The 14,543-nt window shown below is 45.2% G+C and overlaps 1 protein-coding gene across 1 annotated transcript in view; it reads right to left on the bottom strand.

Annotated features, from left to right (window-relative positions):
• The window catches only part of LOC121535092 (retinoic acid receptor RXR-gamma-A), a 56,558-nt gene extending 43,412 nt beyond the window's left edge, over positions 1-13,146 (bottom strand). The window contains exon 1 of the mRNA XM_041841803.2: positions 12,987-13,146. Within this exon, the coding sequence (XP_041697737.1) occupies positions 12,987-13,017 (31 nt within the window). The 5' untranslated portion in view covers positions 13,018-13,146. The remainder of the gene's footprint in view (positions 1-12,986) is intronic.
• Positions 13,147-14,543: the final 1,397 nt, after the last annotated feature.

The following is a 14,543-nucleotide window of genomic DNA, read 5'->3' on the forward strand; positions in this document are numbered from 1 at the left end:
TTTCTCAATACTTTTTTATATACCCTTTGTTGGCAATGACACAGGTCAAACGTTTTCTGTAAGTCTTCACAAGGTTTTCACACACTGTTGCTGGTATTTTGGCCCATTCCTCCATGCAGATCTCCTCTAGAGCAGTGATGTTTTGGGGCTGTCGCTGGGCAACACGGACTTTCAACTCCCTCCAAAGATTTTCTATGGGGTTGAGATCTGGAGACTGGCTAGGCCACTCCAGGACCTTGAAATGCTTCTTTACGAAGCCACTCCTTCGTTGCCCGGGCGGTGTGTTTGGGATCATTGTCATGCTGAAAGACCCAGCCACGTTTCATCTTCAATGCCCTTGCTGATGGAAGGAGGTTTTCACTCAAAATCTCACGATACATGGCCCCATTCATTCTTTCCTTTACACAGATCAGTCGTCCTGGTCCCTTTGCAGAAAAACAGCCCCAAAGCATGATGTTTCCACCCCCATGCTTCACAGTAGGTATGGTGTTCTTTGGATGCAACTCAGCATTCTTTGTTCTCCAAACACGACGAGTTGAGTTTTTACCAAAAAGTTCTATTTTGGTTTCAACTGACCATATGACATTCTCCCAATCCTCTTCTGGATCATCCAAATGCACTCTAGCAAACTTCAGACGGGCCTGGACATGTACTGGCTTAAGCAGGGGGACACGTCTGGCACTGCAGGATTTGAGTCCCTGGCGGCGTAGTGTGTTACTGATGGTAGGCTTTGTTACTTTGGTCCCAGCTCTCTGCAGGTCATTCACTAGGTCTAGGTGTGGTTCTGGGATTTTTGCTCACCGTTCTTGTGATCATTTTGACCCCACGGGGTGAGATCTTGCGTGGAGCCCCAGATCAAGGGAGATTATCAGTGGTCTTGTATGTCTTCCATTTCCTAATAATTGCTCCCACAGTTGATTTCTTCAAACCAAGCTGCTTACCTATTGCAGATTCAGTCTTCCCAGCCTGGTTCAGGTCTACAATTTTGTTTCTGGTGTCCTTTGACAGCTCTTTGGTCTTGGCCATAGTGGAGTTTGGAGTGTGACTGTTTGAGGTTGTGGACAGGTGTCTTTTATACTGATAACAAGTTCAAACAGGTGCCATTAATACAGGTAACGAGTGGAGGACAGAGGAGCCTCTTAAAGAAGAAGTTACAGGTCTGTGAGAGCCAGAAATTTTGCTTGTTTGTAGGTGACCAAATACTTATTTTCCACCATAATTTGCAAATAAATTCATAAAAAATCCTACAATGTGATTTTCTGGATTTTTTTCCTAAATTTGTCTGTCATAGTTGACGTGTACCTATGATGAAAATTACAGGCCTCTCTCATCTTTTTAAGTGGGAGAACTTGCACAATTGGTGGCTGACTAAATACTTTTTTTCCCCACTGTATATATATATATACAGTGGGGAGAACAAGTATTTGATACACTGCCGATTTAGCAGGTTTTCCTACTTACAAAGCCTGTAGAGGTCTGTAATTTTTATCATAGGTACACTTCAACTGCGAGAGAAAAATAAATGCACTGTTGGTTAAGGGCTGTAAGTAAGCATTTCACTGTAATGTCTGCACCTGTTGTATTCGGCGCATGTGACCAATAACATTTGATTTGATTTGATTTGATTTGAACTGCCTGGTACTCAGCACTCTATTGTCCCTCTAATCACTCTGACATCAATGCAAATGTAATCGAAAATCTAATCAAACACTTCATGAGAGCCCATGAGCTCATGTTGCGCAACATTTCTATAGGCTAAGCAATTGCGTGAGAAAACATGGTGATGGCCTCTATTTAAAAAGAGGAGGATCCCATCAGCTTTCTATAGGCTAGGCCTACTATATTTATTTCTCAACCTTCCTAATATTAAGCACATTGCTTCTAAAACAGGAGTATAGCCTACCTGGCTGGCAGGAAAGTGAACTACGGGAAAAGTGTCCTCCATTTGCTATTTAAGTGCATAGATGACAGGTATTTTTTTTCCGTTGCCCCTGTTTCGAGACAGGTGCATGATAATGGTGCATTCTTAATCAAAACAAATGTCACACATATATTATGTAGTATATGTAAAGACAAGATTAAATCAAGAATAGTGTGATGGGTGACAATATTAGCCTATCAATTGTGAATGATATATTATCACTTGATGCCCAGCTTAAGGCAAACAGTGCATGCTTTTTATTTGGCTACTTTTTCAAATCATAGTCACACACCTCATGTAGCCTAGCCCATAGGCCTATACAGTGGGGAGAACAAGTATTTGATACACTGCCGATTTTGCAGGTTTTCCTACTTACAAAGCATGTAGAGGTCTGTAATTTTTATCATAGGTACACTTCAACTGTGAGAGACGGAATCTAAAACAAAAATCCAGAAAATCACATTGTATGATTTTTAAGTAATTAATTTGCATTTTATTGCATGACATAAGTATTTGATACATCAGAAAAGCAGAACTTAATATTTGGTACAGAAACCTTTGTTTGCAATTACAGAGATCATACGTTTCCTGTAGGTCTTGACCAGGTTTGCACACACTGCAGCAGGGATTTTGGCCCACTTCTCCATACAGCCTTCTCCAGATCCTTCAGGTTTAGGGGCTGTTGCTGGGCAATACGGACTTTCAGCTCCCCCCAAAGATGTTCTATTGGGTTCAGGTCTGGAGACTGGCTAGGCCACTCCAGGACCTTGAGATGCTTCTTAAGGAGCCACTCTTTAGTTGACCTGGCTGTGTGTTTCGGGTCGTTGTCATGCTGGAAGACCCAGCCACGACCCATCTTCAATGCTCTTACTGAGGGAAGGAGGTTGTTGGCCAATATCTCGCGATACATGGCACCATCCATCCTCCCCTCAATACGGTGCAGTCGTCCTGTCCTCTTTGAAGAAAAGCATCCCCAGAGAATGATGTTTCCACCTCCATGCTTCACGGTTGGGATGGTGTTCTTGGGGTTGTACTCATCCTTCTTCTTCCTCCAAACACGGCGAGTGGAGTTTAGACCAAAAAGCTTTATTTTTGTCTCATCAGACCACCTGACCTTCTCCCATTCCTCCTCTGGATCATCCAGATGGTCATTGGCAAACTTCAGACGGGCCTGGACATGCGCTGGCTTGAGCAGGGGGACCTTGCGTGCGCTGCAGGACTTTAATCCATGATGGCATAGTGTGTTACTAATGGTTTTCTTTGAGACTGTGGTCCCAGCTCTCTTCAGGTCATTGACCAGGTCCTGCCGTGTAGTTCTGGGCTGATCCCTCACCTTCCTCATGATCATTGATGCCCCACGAGGTGAGATCTTGCATGGAGCCCCAGACCGAGGGTGATTGACCGTCATCTTGAAATTCTTCCATTTTCTAATAATTGGGCCAACAGTTGTTGCCTTCTCACCAAGATGCTTGCTTATTTTCCTGTAGCCCACCCCAGCCTTGTGTAGGTCTACAATTTTATCCCTGATGTCCTTACACAGCTCTCTGGTCTTGGCCATTGTGGAGAGGTTGGAGTCTGTTTGATTGAGTGTGTGGACAGGTGTCTTTTATACAAGTAACGAGTTCAAACAGGTGCAGTTAATACAGGTAATGAGTGGAGAACAGGAGGGCTTCTTAAAGAAAAATGAACAGGTCTGTGAGAGGCGGAATTCTTACTGGTTGGTAGGTGATCAAATACTTATGTCATGCAATAAAATGCAAATGAATTACTTAAAAATCATACAATGTGATTTTCTGGATTTTTGTTTTAGATTTCGTCTCTCACAGTTGAAGTGTACCTATGATAAAAAATTACAGACCTCTACATGCTTTGTAAGTAGGAAAACCTGCTAAATCGGCAGTGTATCAAATACTTGTTCTCCCCACTGTATATATATATATATATATATATATATATATATATATATATATATATATATGTAATGAATACTCGGACAGAGTGGTAAGATCCAATCGCAGAATTGCGATGCTTTATTAGAGTACAGACAAGGGAATAGCTTAATCGTGGTCAGGCGCGCTGTGGTCAAAACCGGGCAAGGCAGAGACAGACAGAGGTACCAAGGGAGCGGGCGTAGTCGTAGTCGAGGCACAGGCACAGGATCAGAGTACGGTAATCACTGGGATAGACAAGCAGAGGATTAAGCAATTCGGGGAGTCAAACAACGAGGCACAGGTCGGATACACGGGTAATCAAAAACAACAAACTCTCTCTCTCTCTCTCGGTACAAAACGCTTAGCAAGTCACAATGGAACAATACCTCGCACCGACTGAACTTCTGAGCACACCTTATATCCTACACTAATTACTGACAAGTGTGCTCAGAACTCAGGTGAACCAGATCGAGTCTGATGACTCCCCCTCTCTGTAGATCGGGGAAGTGTCAGACTCTGTCTAGACCCAGCCAACCCCCGATCCCTTACAGTATCCCCCTCCCCAGGGCCGGCTCCTGACGGCCTTCTACCTCTACCGGGTGGTCTTCCTCTGGGTCGGGGTCCTGGATGATCTGGGTGTTCAGCGTGGAAAGTGGCCTTGAGAGCGGGATCCAGTATGTCCTTAGCAAGGACCCAGGACCGTTCCTCAGGTCCATATCCCTCCCAGTCCACGAGATATTCGATGCCCCCTCGTCTCCGTCTTGACTCCAGTATCTCGTGGACTGTATAGGTGGTGTCCTGTTCATCCTCCAAAGGTGGTGTAGTAGGTTGTTGAGCGATTGGGGGGTACATCGGGCTATAGTGGACAGGTTTCAACAGGGAGACGTGGAACGTAGGGTTTATCCTGTAGTGTCGAGGGAGTAACATACGGTAGGTGACAGTGTTAATACGTCTCTGTACTTTGAAAGGACCGATGTACCTGGGTTGGAGCTTCTTGCAGCTCCGTCGGAACCGCAGGTCTCGGGTAGACAGCCACACTCGTTGCCCGGGTTGGTAAGTGGGAGTAGGTCTCCGGCGTCGGTCGGCGTAGGTCTTTTGCTGTTGTGAGGCTTGACTGAGATGTTGATGGGCCGTCTCCCAGACCTGCGCACTCCGACGGAACCACTCGTCCACAGCCGGTACCATCCCTGGTGCGGTATCCCACGGGAACAGTGGTGGTTGATACCCTAGGACACACTGGAAGGGCGTTAGACGTAGGGAGGTGTGAATGAGTGAGTTCTGAGCATACTCTACCCAAGGAAGGAATCGACTCCACTCTTGCGGCTGCCGCGAACATTGTTGCCGTAGATATTTCCCAATTTCCTGGTTGAGCCGTTCTGTCTGCCCATTGGCCTGGGGATGATATCCGGAGGTGAGGCTCACCGAGATACCCAAGCGTTCGCAGAAGGCCTTCCATACCCGGGATACAAACTGGGGTCCCCGGTCGGAAACAATATCCTCCGGAACACCAAACTGCCGGAACACCTGGTTAAACATCGTCTCAGCCATCTGAGTGGCGTTAGGTAAACGGGTCATGGGTACTAACCGGCACATCTTGGAGAATCGATCGATGACCACGAGAATTACAGTATGGCCCTCTGATTCTGGTAGATCGGTAACAAAGTCCATAGCAATGTGCGACCAGGGTCGTTGAGGAGTAGGCAATGGCATCAACTTACCCTCCGGTAGTGCACGAGGCGCCTTGGACTGAGCACATACGGGGCAGGATAATACATAGTCTCTGACGTCATCTGTGAGGGAATCCCACCAGTATTTTCGGCTGATGAGTCGTGTAGTTCGAGTGATTCCGGGATGACCAGATCCCAGCGACGTGTGGCACCATTCCATCAGTTGAGGTCGAGCGAAGCTGGTACAAACACCTTAGACACCGGGGTTTCTGGAGGGGCTGGTTCCGCTTGTAGGCTCTCCTGAATAGTGTCATCGATAGCCCACCTCACAGGACCAGCACGGCAACTCATGGGGAGGATAGGTTCTGGCTCCACGGGTCTTTCCGCGCGCTCGAACCGTCGGGAAAGCGCGTCCGCCTTACCATTCTTGGACCCGGGGATATAAGAGACAGTGAATCGGAAACGGTTGAAGAATAAAGACCACCTTGCCTGTCGGGAGTTCAGTCGTTTGGCACTGTGAAGATACTCCAGGTTGCGGTGGTCCGTGAGCACTTGGAACGGATGCTCTGCTCCCTCCAACCAATGTCTCCACTCCTCCAGTGCTAACTTCACCGCCAGTAATTCACGATTACCCACATCATAGTTCTGCTCGGCCGGATTCAGTTTCCTTGAAAAGAAAGCACAGGGTCGTGATTTAGGCGGCTCACCTTGGCGTTGGGATAACACGGCTCCCACTCCAACCTCCGAGGCGTCCACCTCCACGATAAACGGCAAGGTAGGGTCCGGCTGACATAAAATAGGAGCGGTGGTAAAGCGTTGTTTCAACGTCTCAAACGCACGCACTGCCCCCTCCGTCCAGTTCAGACCGCGACCCTTGTAGCTGGTCATCGCCGACAGGGGCGCTGCGGTTGTGCTGAAATTACGCACGAACCGTCTATAGTAATTGGCAAACCCTAAGAATCTCTGGAGCTCTTACACCGTCTGGGGTTGAGGCCAGTCTTGTACCGCTTGCACCTTGGATTCATCCAGTTTAACCCCCGTCGGGAGTGAGTATGGCCCCAAGGAAGGAAATCGTAGTGACATGGAATTCACTCTTTTCTGCCTTCACGAACAGAGAATGTTGTAGGAGCCGATCCAGAACCTGTCGTACATGGGACACATGTTCACTCAGAGAGTTAGAATATATTAGGATGTCATCAATGTACACTATAACAAAGCGATCAATCATGTCCCTGAAAATGTCATTCATGAACGCCTGGAATACTGAGGGCGCGTTGGTAAGTCCATAGGGCATGACACAATATCCGTAGTGTCCTCGATGTGTGATGAAGGCGGTCTTCCATGCATCCCCTTCTCTAATGCGCACCAGATTGTACGCACTCCTGAGGTCCAGTTTACTGTAGATTGAGGCCTGCCCCACCTGCTCAAGGGCTGCTGGAATCAAAGGAAGAGGGTAACGATTTTTGATGGTAATATCGTTCAAACCTCAATAGTCTATACAAGGACGCAGTCCACCATCCTTTTTCTTCACGAAGAAAAAACTGGATGCGGCGGGAGACGTAGATGGGCGAATGGCCCCTTGCTGTAGCGCCTCATCAATATACTTGCTCATCGATTCTCGTTCCGGCTGTGACAACGGGTAGATTCTTCCCCGAGGAGGTGTAGCCCCGGATAGCAGATCAATCGCGCAGTCCCAGGGCCGATGAGGTGGTAACATGGTAGCCCTCTCCTTGGAGAACACCTGCGCGTAATCCTGGTATTCTGTAGGAACAACAGTAGACACTGCACCCTGCGCATCCTCCACAGTAGACATTTTGCACGGTAAATTGAGGCACTCTGCCCTACATACCTCACTCCAAGCAGTGATATCTCCAGATTTCCAGGAGATGACCGGATCATGGGTGACGAGCCAGGGGTGGCCGAGAACTAGCGGCTCCCGTGGCGCGTAAATGACGAACAGAATGATGTTCTCATGGTGTATGGAGCCCACTTGTAACTTGATTTCCTCGGTACGGTGCGTAATGAACCCAGTGCCCATGGGCTCACCGTCTAGCGCGTTGACTCGCAGGGGAGGTTGAATTGGGATAAGTTGAACTCCCAATTCCTCAGCGAGACCCACATCCATAAAACTGGCAGCCGCCCCGGAATCAATAAGACCTTCCAACCTGCGCACTCTCTCTCCAACAGATAAGGTAACTGGCACATACATTTGTTTAGATGTAATGTTGAAAACGTGAGTCTCACTCACCGGTTTGGCAGTTCCGAGGCGATATTCTGGGGTACGGTTTGGTCGTACCGGACATTGCCGAATGAAATGACCCGACTGACCACAATACAGGCATAGTCCGTCTTGCCGACGTTGTTGTCTCACCGAACCCTGTAGAGGTGACCGTCCCAGTTGCATGGGTTCCTCCTCAGATTCTCTCCTCCGCTCTGTCGATTGCTTAGGACCAGTGACCGAGAGCTCCTGGACTGTGGATACCTTGTGTTGCACTATCAGATTATCAATAGAGATGGCGATGTTGATAAACTCATGTAGCGCAGTGATATCTCCCCGACAAGCCAACTCAGTCTGTACTTCTTTGCGCAGCCCTCTTCGGAAAACGGTGAGCAAAGCAGTCTCGCTCCATCCGCTACCGGCTGCTATAGTACGGAACTCTAAAGCGTAGTCGGCTACTGTGCGACGGCCCTGCTGAAGTTCACATAGTTGGTCTCCCACGCTACGCCCAGATACTGGGTGGTCGAACACCTCTTGGAACAGTCTCTTAAACTGAACTTCCGCATTTAACTCGGGGACCTCAGCTGCCCAAAGCGCAGTAGCCCAATCCAGTGCTCTTCCCGTTAGCAGAGAAATCATGAAATCCACCCTGCTACGGTCATCGGGAAACATAGTACGATTATGGGACATATACAGGGACGTCTGGAGTAGAAACCCCTGACATTTGCCAGGTTCCCCGTCGTACTTAGTCGGTAGAGAAATCGGAGGTGCCTGACAAGGACTGACCGTGCTCGGAGTGGTGCCTTCAGCCGTACCAGCGTTGAGTAGCTGCAGGAGTTCATCCATCCGTTTCTCCTGTATCTCCCATCGCCTCTGTAATTCCGCTGGATCCATGGTTGGGCGAGGTATTCTGTAATGAATACTCGGACAGAGTGGTAAGATCCAATCGCAGAATTGCGATGCTTTATTAGAGTACAGACAAGGGAATAGCTTAATCGTGGTCAGGCGCGCTGTGGTCAAAACCGGGCAAGGCAGAGACAGGCAGAGGTACCAAGGGAGCGGGCGTAGTCGTAGTCGAGGGCACAGGCACAGGATCAGAGTACGGTAATCACTGGGATAGACAAGCAGAGGATTAAGCAATTCGGGGAGTCAAACAACGAGGCACAGGTCGGATACACGGGTAATCAAAAACAACAAACTCTCTCTCTCTCTCTCTCGGTACAAAACGCTTAGCAAGTCACAATGGAACAATACCTTGCACCGACTGAACTTCTGAGCACACCTTATATCCTACACTAATTACTGACAGGTGTGCTCAGAACTCAGGTGAACCAGATCGAGTCTGATGACTCCCCCTCTCTGTAGATCGGGGAAGTGTCAGACTCTGTCTAGACCCAGCCAACCCCCGATCCCTTACAATATATATATATATATTTTTTTTAATGGGGGGGGTTGGGGACTCAGTCGTGGTCTCAACTTACTGTTGAGAGTCAGAATAATATAATACACAACGTGCAATTTTTTAATTTTGTTGTGTATCAGCAGTCACTCAATTAGCCCATGTCAGCGATTGTTTTGGGGATTGGTAATTTAGTCTAGCAGCCAGCTATCTATAAAAAAAGATATATATATGCCATTTAGCAGACGCTTTTATCCAAAGCGACTTACAGTCATGCGTGCATACATTATTTGTGTATGGGTGGTCCCGGGGATCGAACCCACTACCTTGGCGTTACAAGCGCCGTGCTCTACCAGCTGAGCTACAGAGGACCACAATCTAAACTTGTAGCAAGCATGTTTGAATTACCGAACGGGGTGGGGCCCATTGATCATCAGTTATCATATTAAAAACTACAAACATTTGCCTCCACCCTATTGCAAAATGTTTAGAATTGTATGGAATTAGCTGTAAACCTTCTAATTCTTCTCTCCGCCCAATGGCAAAATGAGTAGAATTGCATGAAATTAGTTATAAAATTGCAAAACCTTCTCTCCGCCCCATGGCAAATGTGTATAATCGCAGGAAATTAACTTTAAAACCAAAATTGTTTCTCTTCGCTGTAACGAGGGGGGCCGCTAAAATGTTTTGCTCGCAAGGTGGGGGGCGTATATGGATGTGGGTACGCAGACCCACGAGCCACTGCGGCCCCTCATGAGTCTGCTTTTTTGTGGCCCCCACCCCCATCAAAGTTGCCCATCCCTGAACAAATATGGTCAGCATTGAGAATGATGTCAATGGTGTAATAACTCATGAAGAGAGATGATATGTCTATTACAAGTTCTACTACTCAGGTTTAGAGTTGCGGATTTACCTGATGTTTCTAGTTCTGCTGTTACAACACCAACAGTATTGTCCTATTTTGGCCAAAAGAAAACAGAGTAGCTTTTAATAGTGAAGTTATCCTCAGATAGCCTGGCATAAGATAACATGGTAGATGACATGCAGCTTAAATACACCTTAAAGTTGTTTGAAATGCATGAATGGTGCTTTTAAATGCAGATTGTCAGTAATCATATAGCCTCAAACCATTCTCTTGCATTCTCTGAGAGGCTCAGTCAGTGGACGAGAGTATTAGTAGCCTTGTATTGTCAAAAGGGCTGATCCCAAGTCAGCCTTCCTAATTACCATTGGCAGTGAAAACCCTAATGACTTAGCCACATGACTTCTCATTCTCTTTGACTGCTTGCTGCAAGAAGAGGTCAGCACACTCACAGTCGTGACCATAGAGCCAATATGTCTGGTTCCTACTCAACTAAGATGTGTTCTGCCATTGCATTGGGGGGCAGCAGGTAGCCTAGCAGTTAAAGCGTTGGCCCAGTAACCGAAAGGCGATAAGGTGAAAAAAATCTGTTAATGTGCCCTTGAGCAAGGCACTTAACCCTAATTGCTCTTGAGCAAGGCACTTAACCCTAATTGATAATGCCTAACCCTGGCCGTGACCCCACTCTCTGAGGGTGTCTCAGGGGGAGTTGGGATATGCAAAAAACACATTTCCAATTCACACATGCATTAAATCCACACTTGTACATGTGTGAAATAGGACAAAGATCCCACAAAATTATGATTATACATGTTACTAGTTGTCTAATCAATTAAATCTATCAATCAATTAACGCTTTGGTTTTATTAGTAAAGTATTTTTCTAAGTTAACTTTCAATGTCCCCTAGGAGCTGCTGAATATCTCTCACATTTTCAGTTTGGCTGTACTATCCAGGTAGACCCAGTATACATTTTCCTCTTCACTGATACACACATCCCACTGGGCACAGACATAATTTCAACGTCTAGTTTTGATTGACATTTTATTGAGTTGTCAACTAGCGTGAATTCAATGTGAAATCAACAAGAATTTTAACCATGTCATTTGATTTACTGTAGGTTAAAAGTTGGGTGAAAGAAATACAAAATCCAGAAATTCCTTTACATTGACGACTTTTCACAAATCCAATCAGTTTTCCAACATCATCACATTGATTTATTTATTTTGTTGAAATGACGTGGAAACAACGTTGATTCAACCAGTTTGTGCCCAGTGGGATAAGAGCAGGAGTCCAACCAATGCAAAGTTCAAATAAAGCAAAGTTCACTGTTGCAGAGGAGACACAACAGGGGATGAACCCATAAAGACAAACTTGCCTAACACTGATTTGTTCACATGACTAAACCCTAGAGAGAGACAGAGAGAGAGCGAGAGAGAGAGAGAGAGAGAGAGAGAGACTCTGCATGCAGAATTCTGCAAAAATATCCTCTGTGTACAATGTAAAACACAAAATAATGCATGCAGAGCAGAATTAGGCCGATACCCGCAAATTATCAAAATCCAGAAAAGAGCCGTTAAATTCTACAACCACCTAAAAGGAAGCGATTCCCAAACCTTCCATAAATCCATCACCTACAGAGAGATTAACCTAAAGAAGAGTCCCCTGAGCAAGCTGGTTCTGGGGCTCTGTTCACAAACACAAACAGACCCCACAGAGCCCCAGGACAGCAACACAATTAGACCCAACCAAATCATGAGAAAACAAAAAGTTAATTACTTGACACATTGGAAAGAATTAACAAGAAAACTGAGCAAACTAGAATGGTATTAGGCCCTAAACAGAGAGTACACAGTGGCAGAATACCTGACCACTGTGACTGACCCAAATTTAAGGAAAGCTTTGGCTATGTACAGACTCGGTGAGCATAGCCTTGCTATTGAGAAAGCTCTCAAGAGAAGACAGGCTATGTGCACACTGCCCACAAAATCAGGTGTTGCAATATGAGCATGTAATTACACAAAACTGAAATGCATGAGGAAATAATGTGTTGGAGACTTTCAGAATAATTTCTACTATAATAGTAGGCTGTCATTTAATGTATGCATGCATTCATGTTTGTTCTGGTAATAATCCCCTAATTTAGAGGGCTACACTCTTCATGGTTTTCTTTGAATGTGTGATTTTCTTTGAATGAATTATTTCTTGACAATTGGTTATGTTATAGTAGTGTAATAATGACCTATATTTTCAGACTCTAAAATCTAAATATGCATAGGGGAACGATATAGTAGGCTGTATCATGCGAGGACATGCAATAGAATATAGAATAGACTAGAAAATAATATGTATTTCCAATACAAAGAAAGAATAAGTCTTTGGGACCACATGGCTGCTTATTCATTGCTTGTGGAGTGGCCACATTGTGGTTATTTGATAGAAAGAATTATGATGATTCAATAATAGAACAATTTCAGCCAATTAAGAGTAGCCTACTAAAGTAAAAAAGTATTAGACTCTCTCACGGTGGTCTTGTTGACCTTTTCTCGAGAACAGCGATGAGGTGGGTGAATGTATCAGGCTGTCGCATGGATAAGCACTTCTTTGCCAAGCCAGACTCATAAATAAGACGCAGCGAACAGTTTAACAAGAGGCGCGTTAAAATGGCCATAAATTACATAAACGCAATAAAGTGCCAAACCCCGACCCTGACTAAGAAAATACGCTATCAGCTGACTTGTGCATTGGCACTGCCTTCTTGTCAATAGGCCTATACATTAGGCGCGGGACAAGTGTTAACTACATAGATAAATAACATTGCCACGCGAGATTTATTGCCAGGGGGTGTAAAGTCAGCTGTGCACAAAGAATTCAGTTTATTAAACGACACATTATTGCCCAAACAACGCAGAGAACTGAGCAGCCTATTCGGGATATAACCTACCGCTCGTGTCTGAAGACTTTAAAAAGAGAGGGAAAGCATACTTACTTAGATGTAGACATGATTCATTATTATCCATAACTGGATGGAAGTTATTTCTATTGTCCGTTTTTTCTCTCAACTATGGATGTTCTTGTTTAGCCGTCAGAGCAGCATCTCTGTGAACGCCGTTCCCGGCTTGACTGATTCTCTTCTCACTGTTGCCTGGCTGGACTACCACACACGGAGGGGGCCAGTGGAGGGGGTGGTTGAAAAATGGGATTCTCCAAAATGATAACGTTATTCGCTTAATCTGCAGACACAGATACACCATGCAAAACCATAGTCCACTAAACACAGCGACAGATGTTGATAGTGCGCGCAGCCTGTCAATGCATTTTATTATGTCAGAATAAAAACTAACATTTAAGATTTATAAATCCAATTGTTTAAACGAGTGCACATATAATGGCATTTTAATTGCAGATATGGATTAAAACATCTTGCTATTTGATTTATCACCAATATTAAGAACGTTACATGGAAAGAGTTTGTGCTTTAAAATAATGGCATTGAATGAGAATTGAATGAGAATCCCATTCATTCAATGTGAGATCCATGTTCTATCAAATTTGGTTTCTCTTTATACACATTTGGCTACTTGTAAACTAGGGCTATATTTAACAATATGCTATTAGGCTACATTTTGGGCATTCCAAAAGAGGACGAAATGTCTTCAAATTTTTTTTTTTGCACAGCTAAATATTTAATCAGATATTGTCAATAAGTAGGCCAATATGCTAATACTTCATTGAGGAATGGAAGTGAAAATTCCTCAAATTCCAAAGGGATGTAGCTATAGTAATACTACGTTTGACTACTGATGGAAGGTCTGAAGACCCCCTTGGACCCGCCCAAGAACTTTCTAAAGAGTGAGGAGGGGTCATTTAAGGGTGTTCTCCCACTACCCTGGGAGGTTATTAAGAAGTCAATGGCATTCACAGTCTTGAAATCTTGTGGGGGGACAGGGACGCTCCGCGAGCACCGCGGCTGACCACTCTGACAGTTCAGCCGCTCTGCTCTGCTCCATGGCTGGGCAAGCCCCCATAGCTCCCCATTCTTGTAAACCAACCCATAAAAGAACACAGGAGGATGCTAACAAAGATGAATAGCCTTTCTTCAAACTCATTCCACACTAATCGGGCCCCTTTTCATTTGTCCCCCGTTAGATAATGTAAATTCATGAAAGTCAAAGAAGGGGACTAAAAATACTATTTATCAACCTTGCTTTTATCTCACTAATGGAGCCACATGGTCTAGGTCTAGGACATTGTCCTCTGTTACTCAGTGTCATTTCACAGCATGGTATTAAGTGGCAGAAGACTATTATATTTTCAATCATGTTAACCATCAGATAAACTATAGGATTATTTATGGTTCAAAATCAAAACAGGAGGGGACATCTGTGAATAACAATCAATATACAAAGTTTGTTGTTTGTGGTTGCGCGTGTGTGTGTGGCCGTGTTTGTGTGTGTGTGTGTCTGTGTGTGTGTGTCTGTGTGCGTGCGTGCCAATGTGTGTTTCTCAAATCGTAAAAAATTACATATAGGCCTGGCTTTAAATC

The sequence above is a fragment of the Coregonus clupeaformis genome, chromosome 21 (assembly GCF_020615455.1).
Source record: "Coregonus clupeaformis isolate EN_2021a chromosome 21, ASM2061545v1, whole genome shotgun sequence".
NCBI classification, from domain to species: domain Eukaryota; kingdom Metazoa; phylum Chordata; class Actinopteri; order Salmoniformes; family Salmonidae; genus Coregonus; species Coregonus clupeaformis.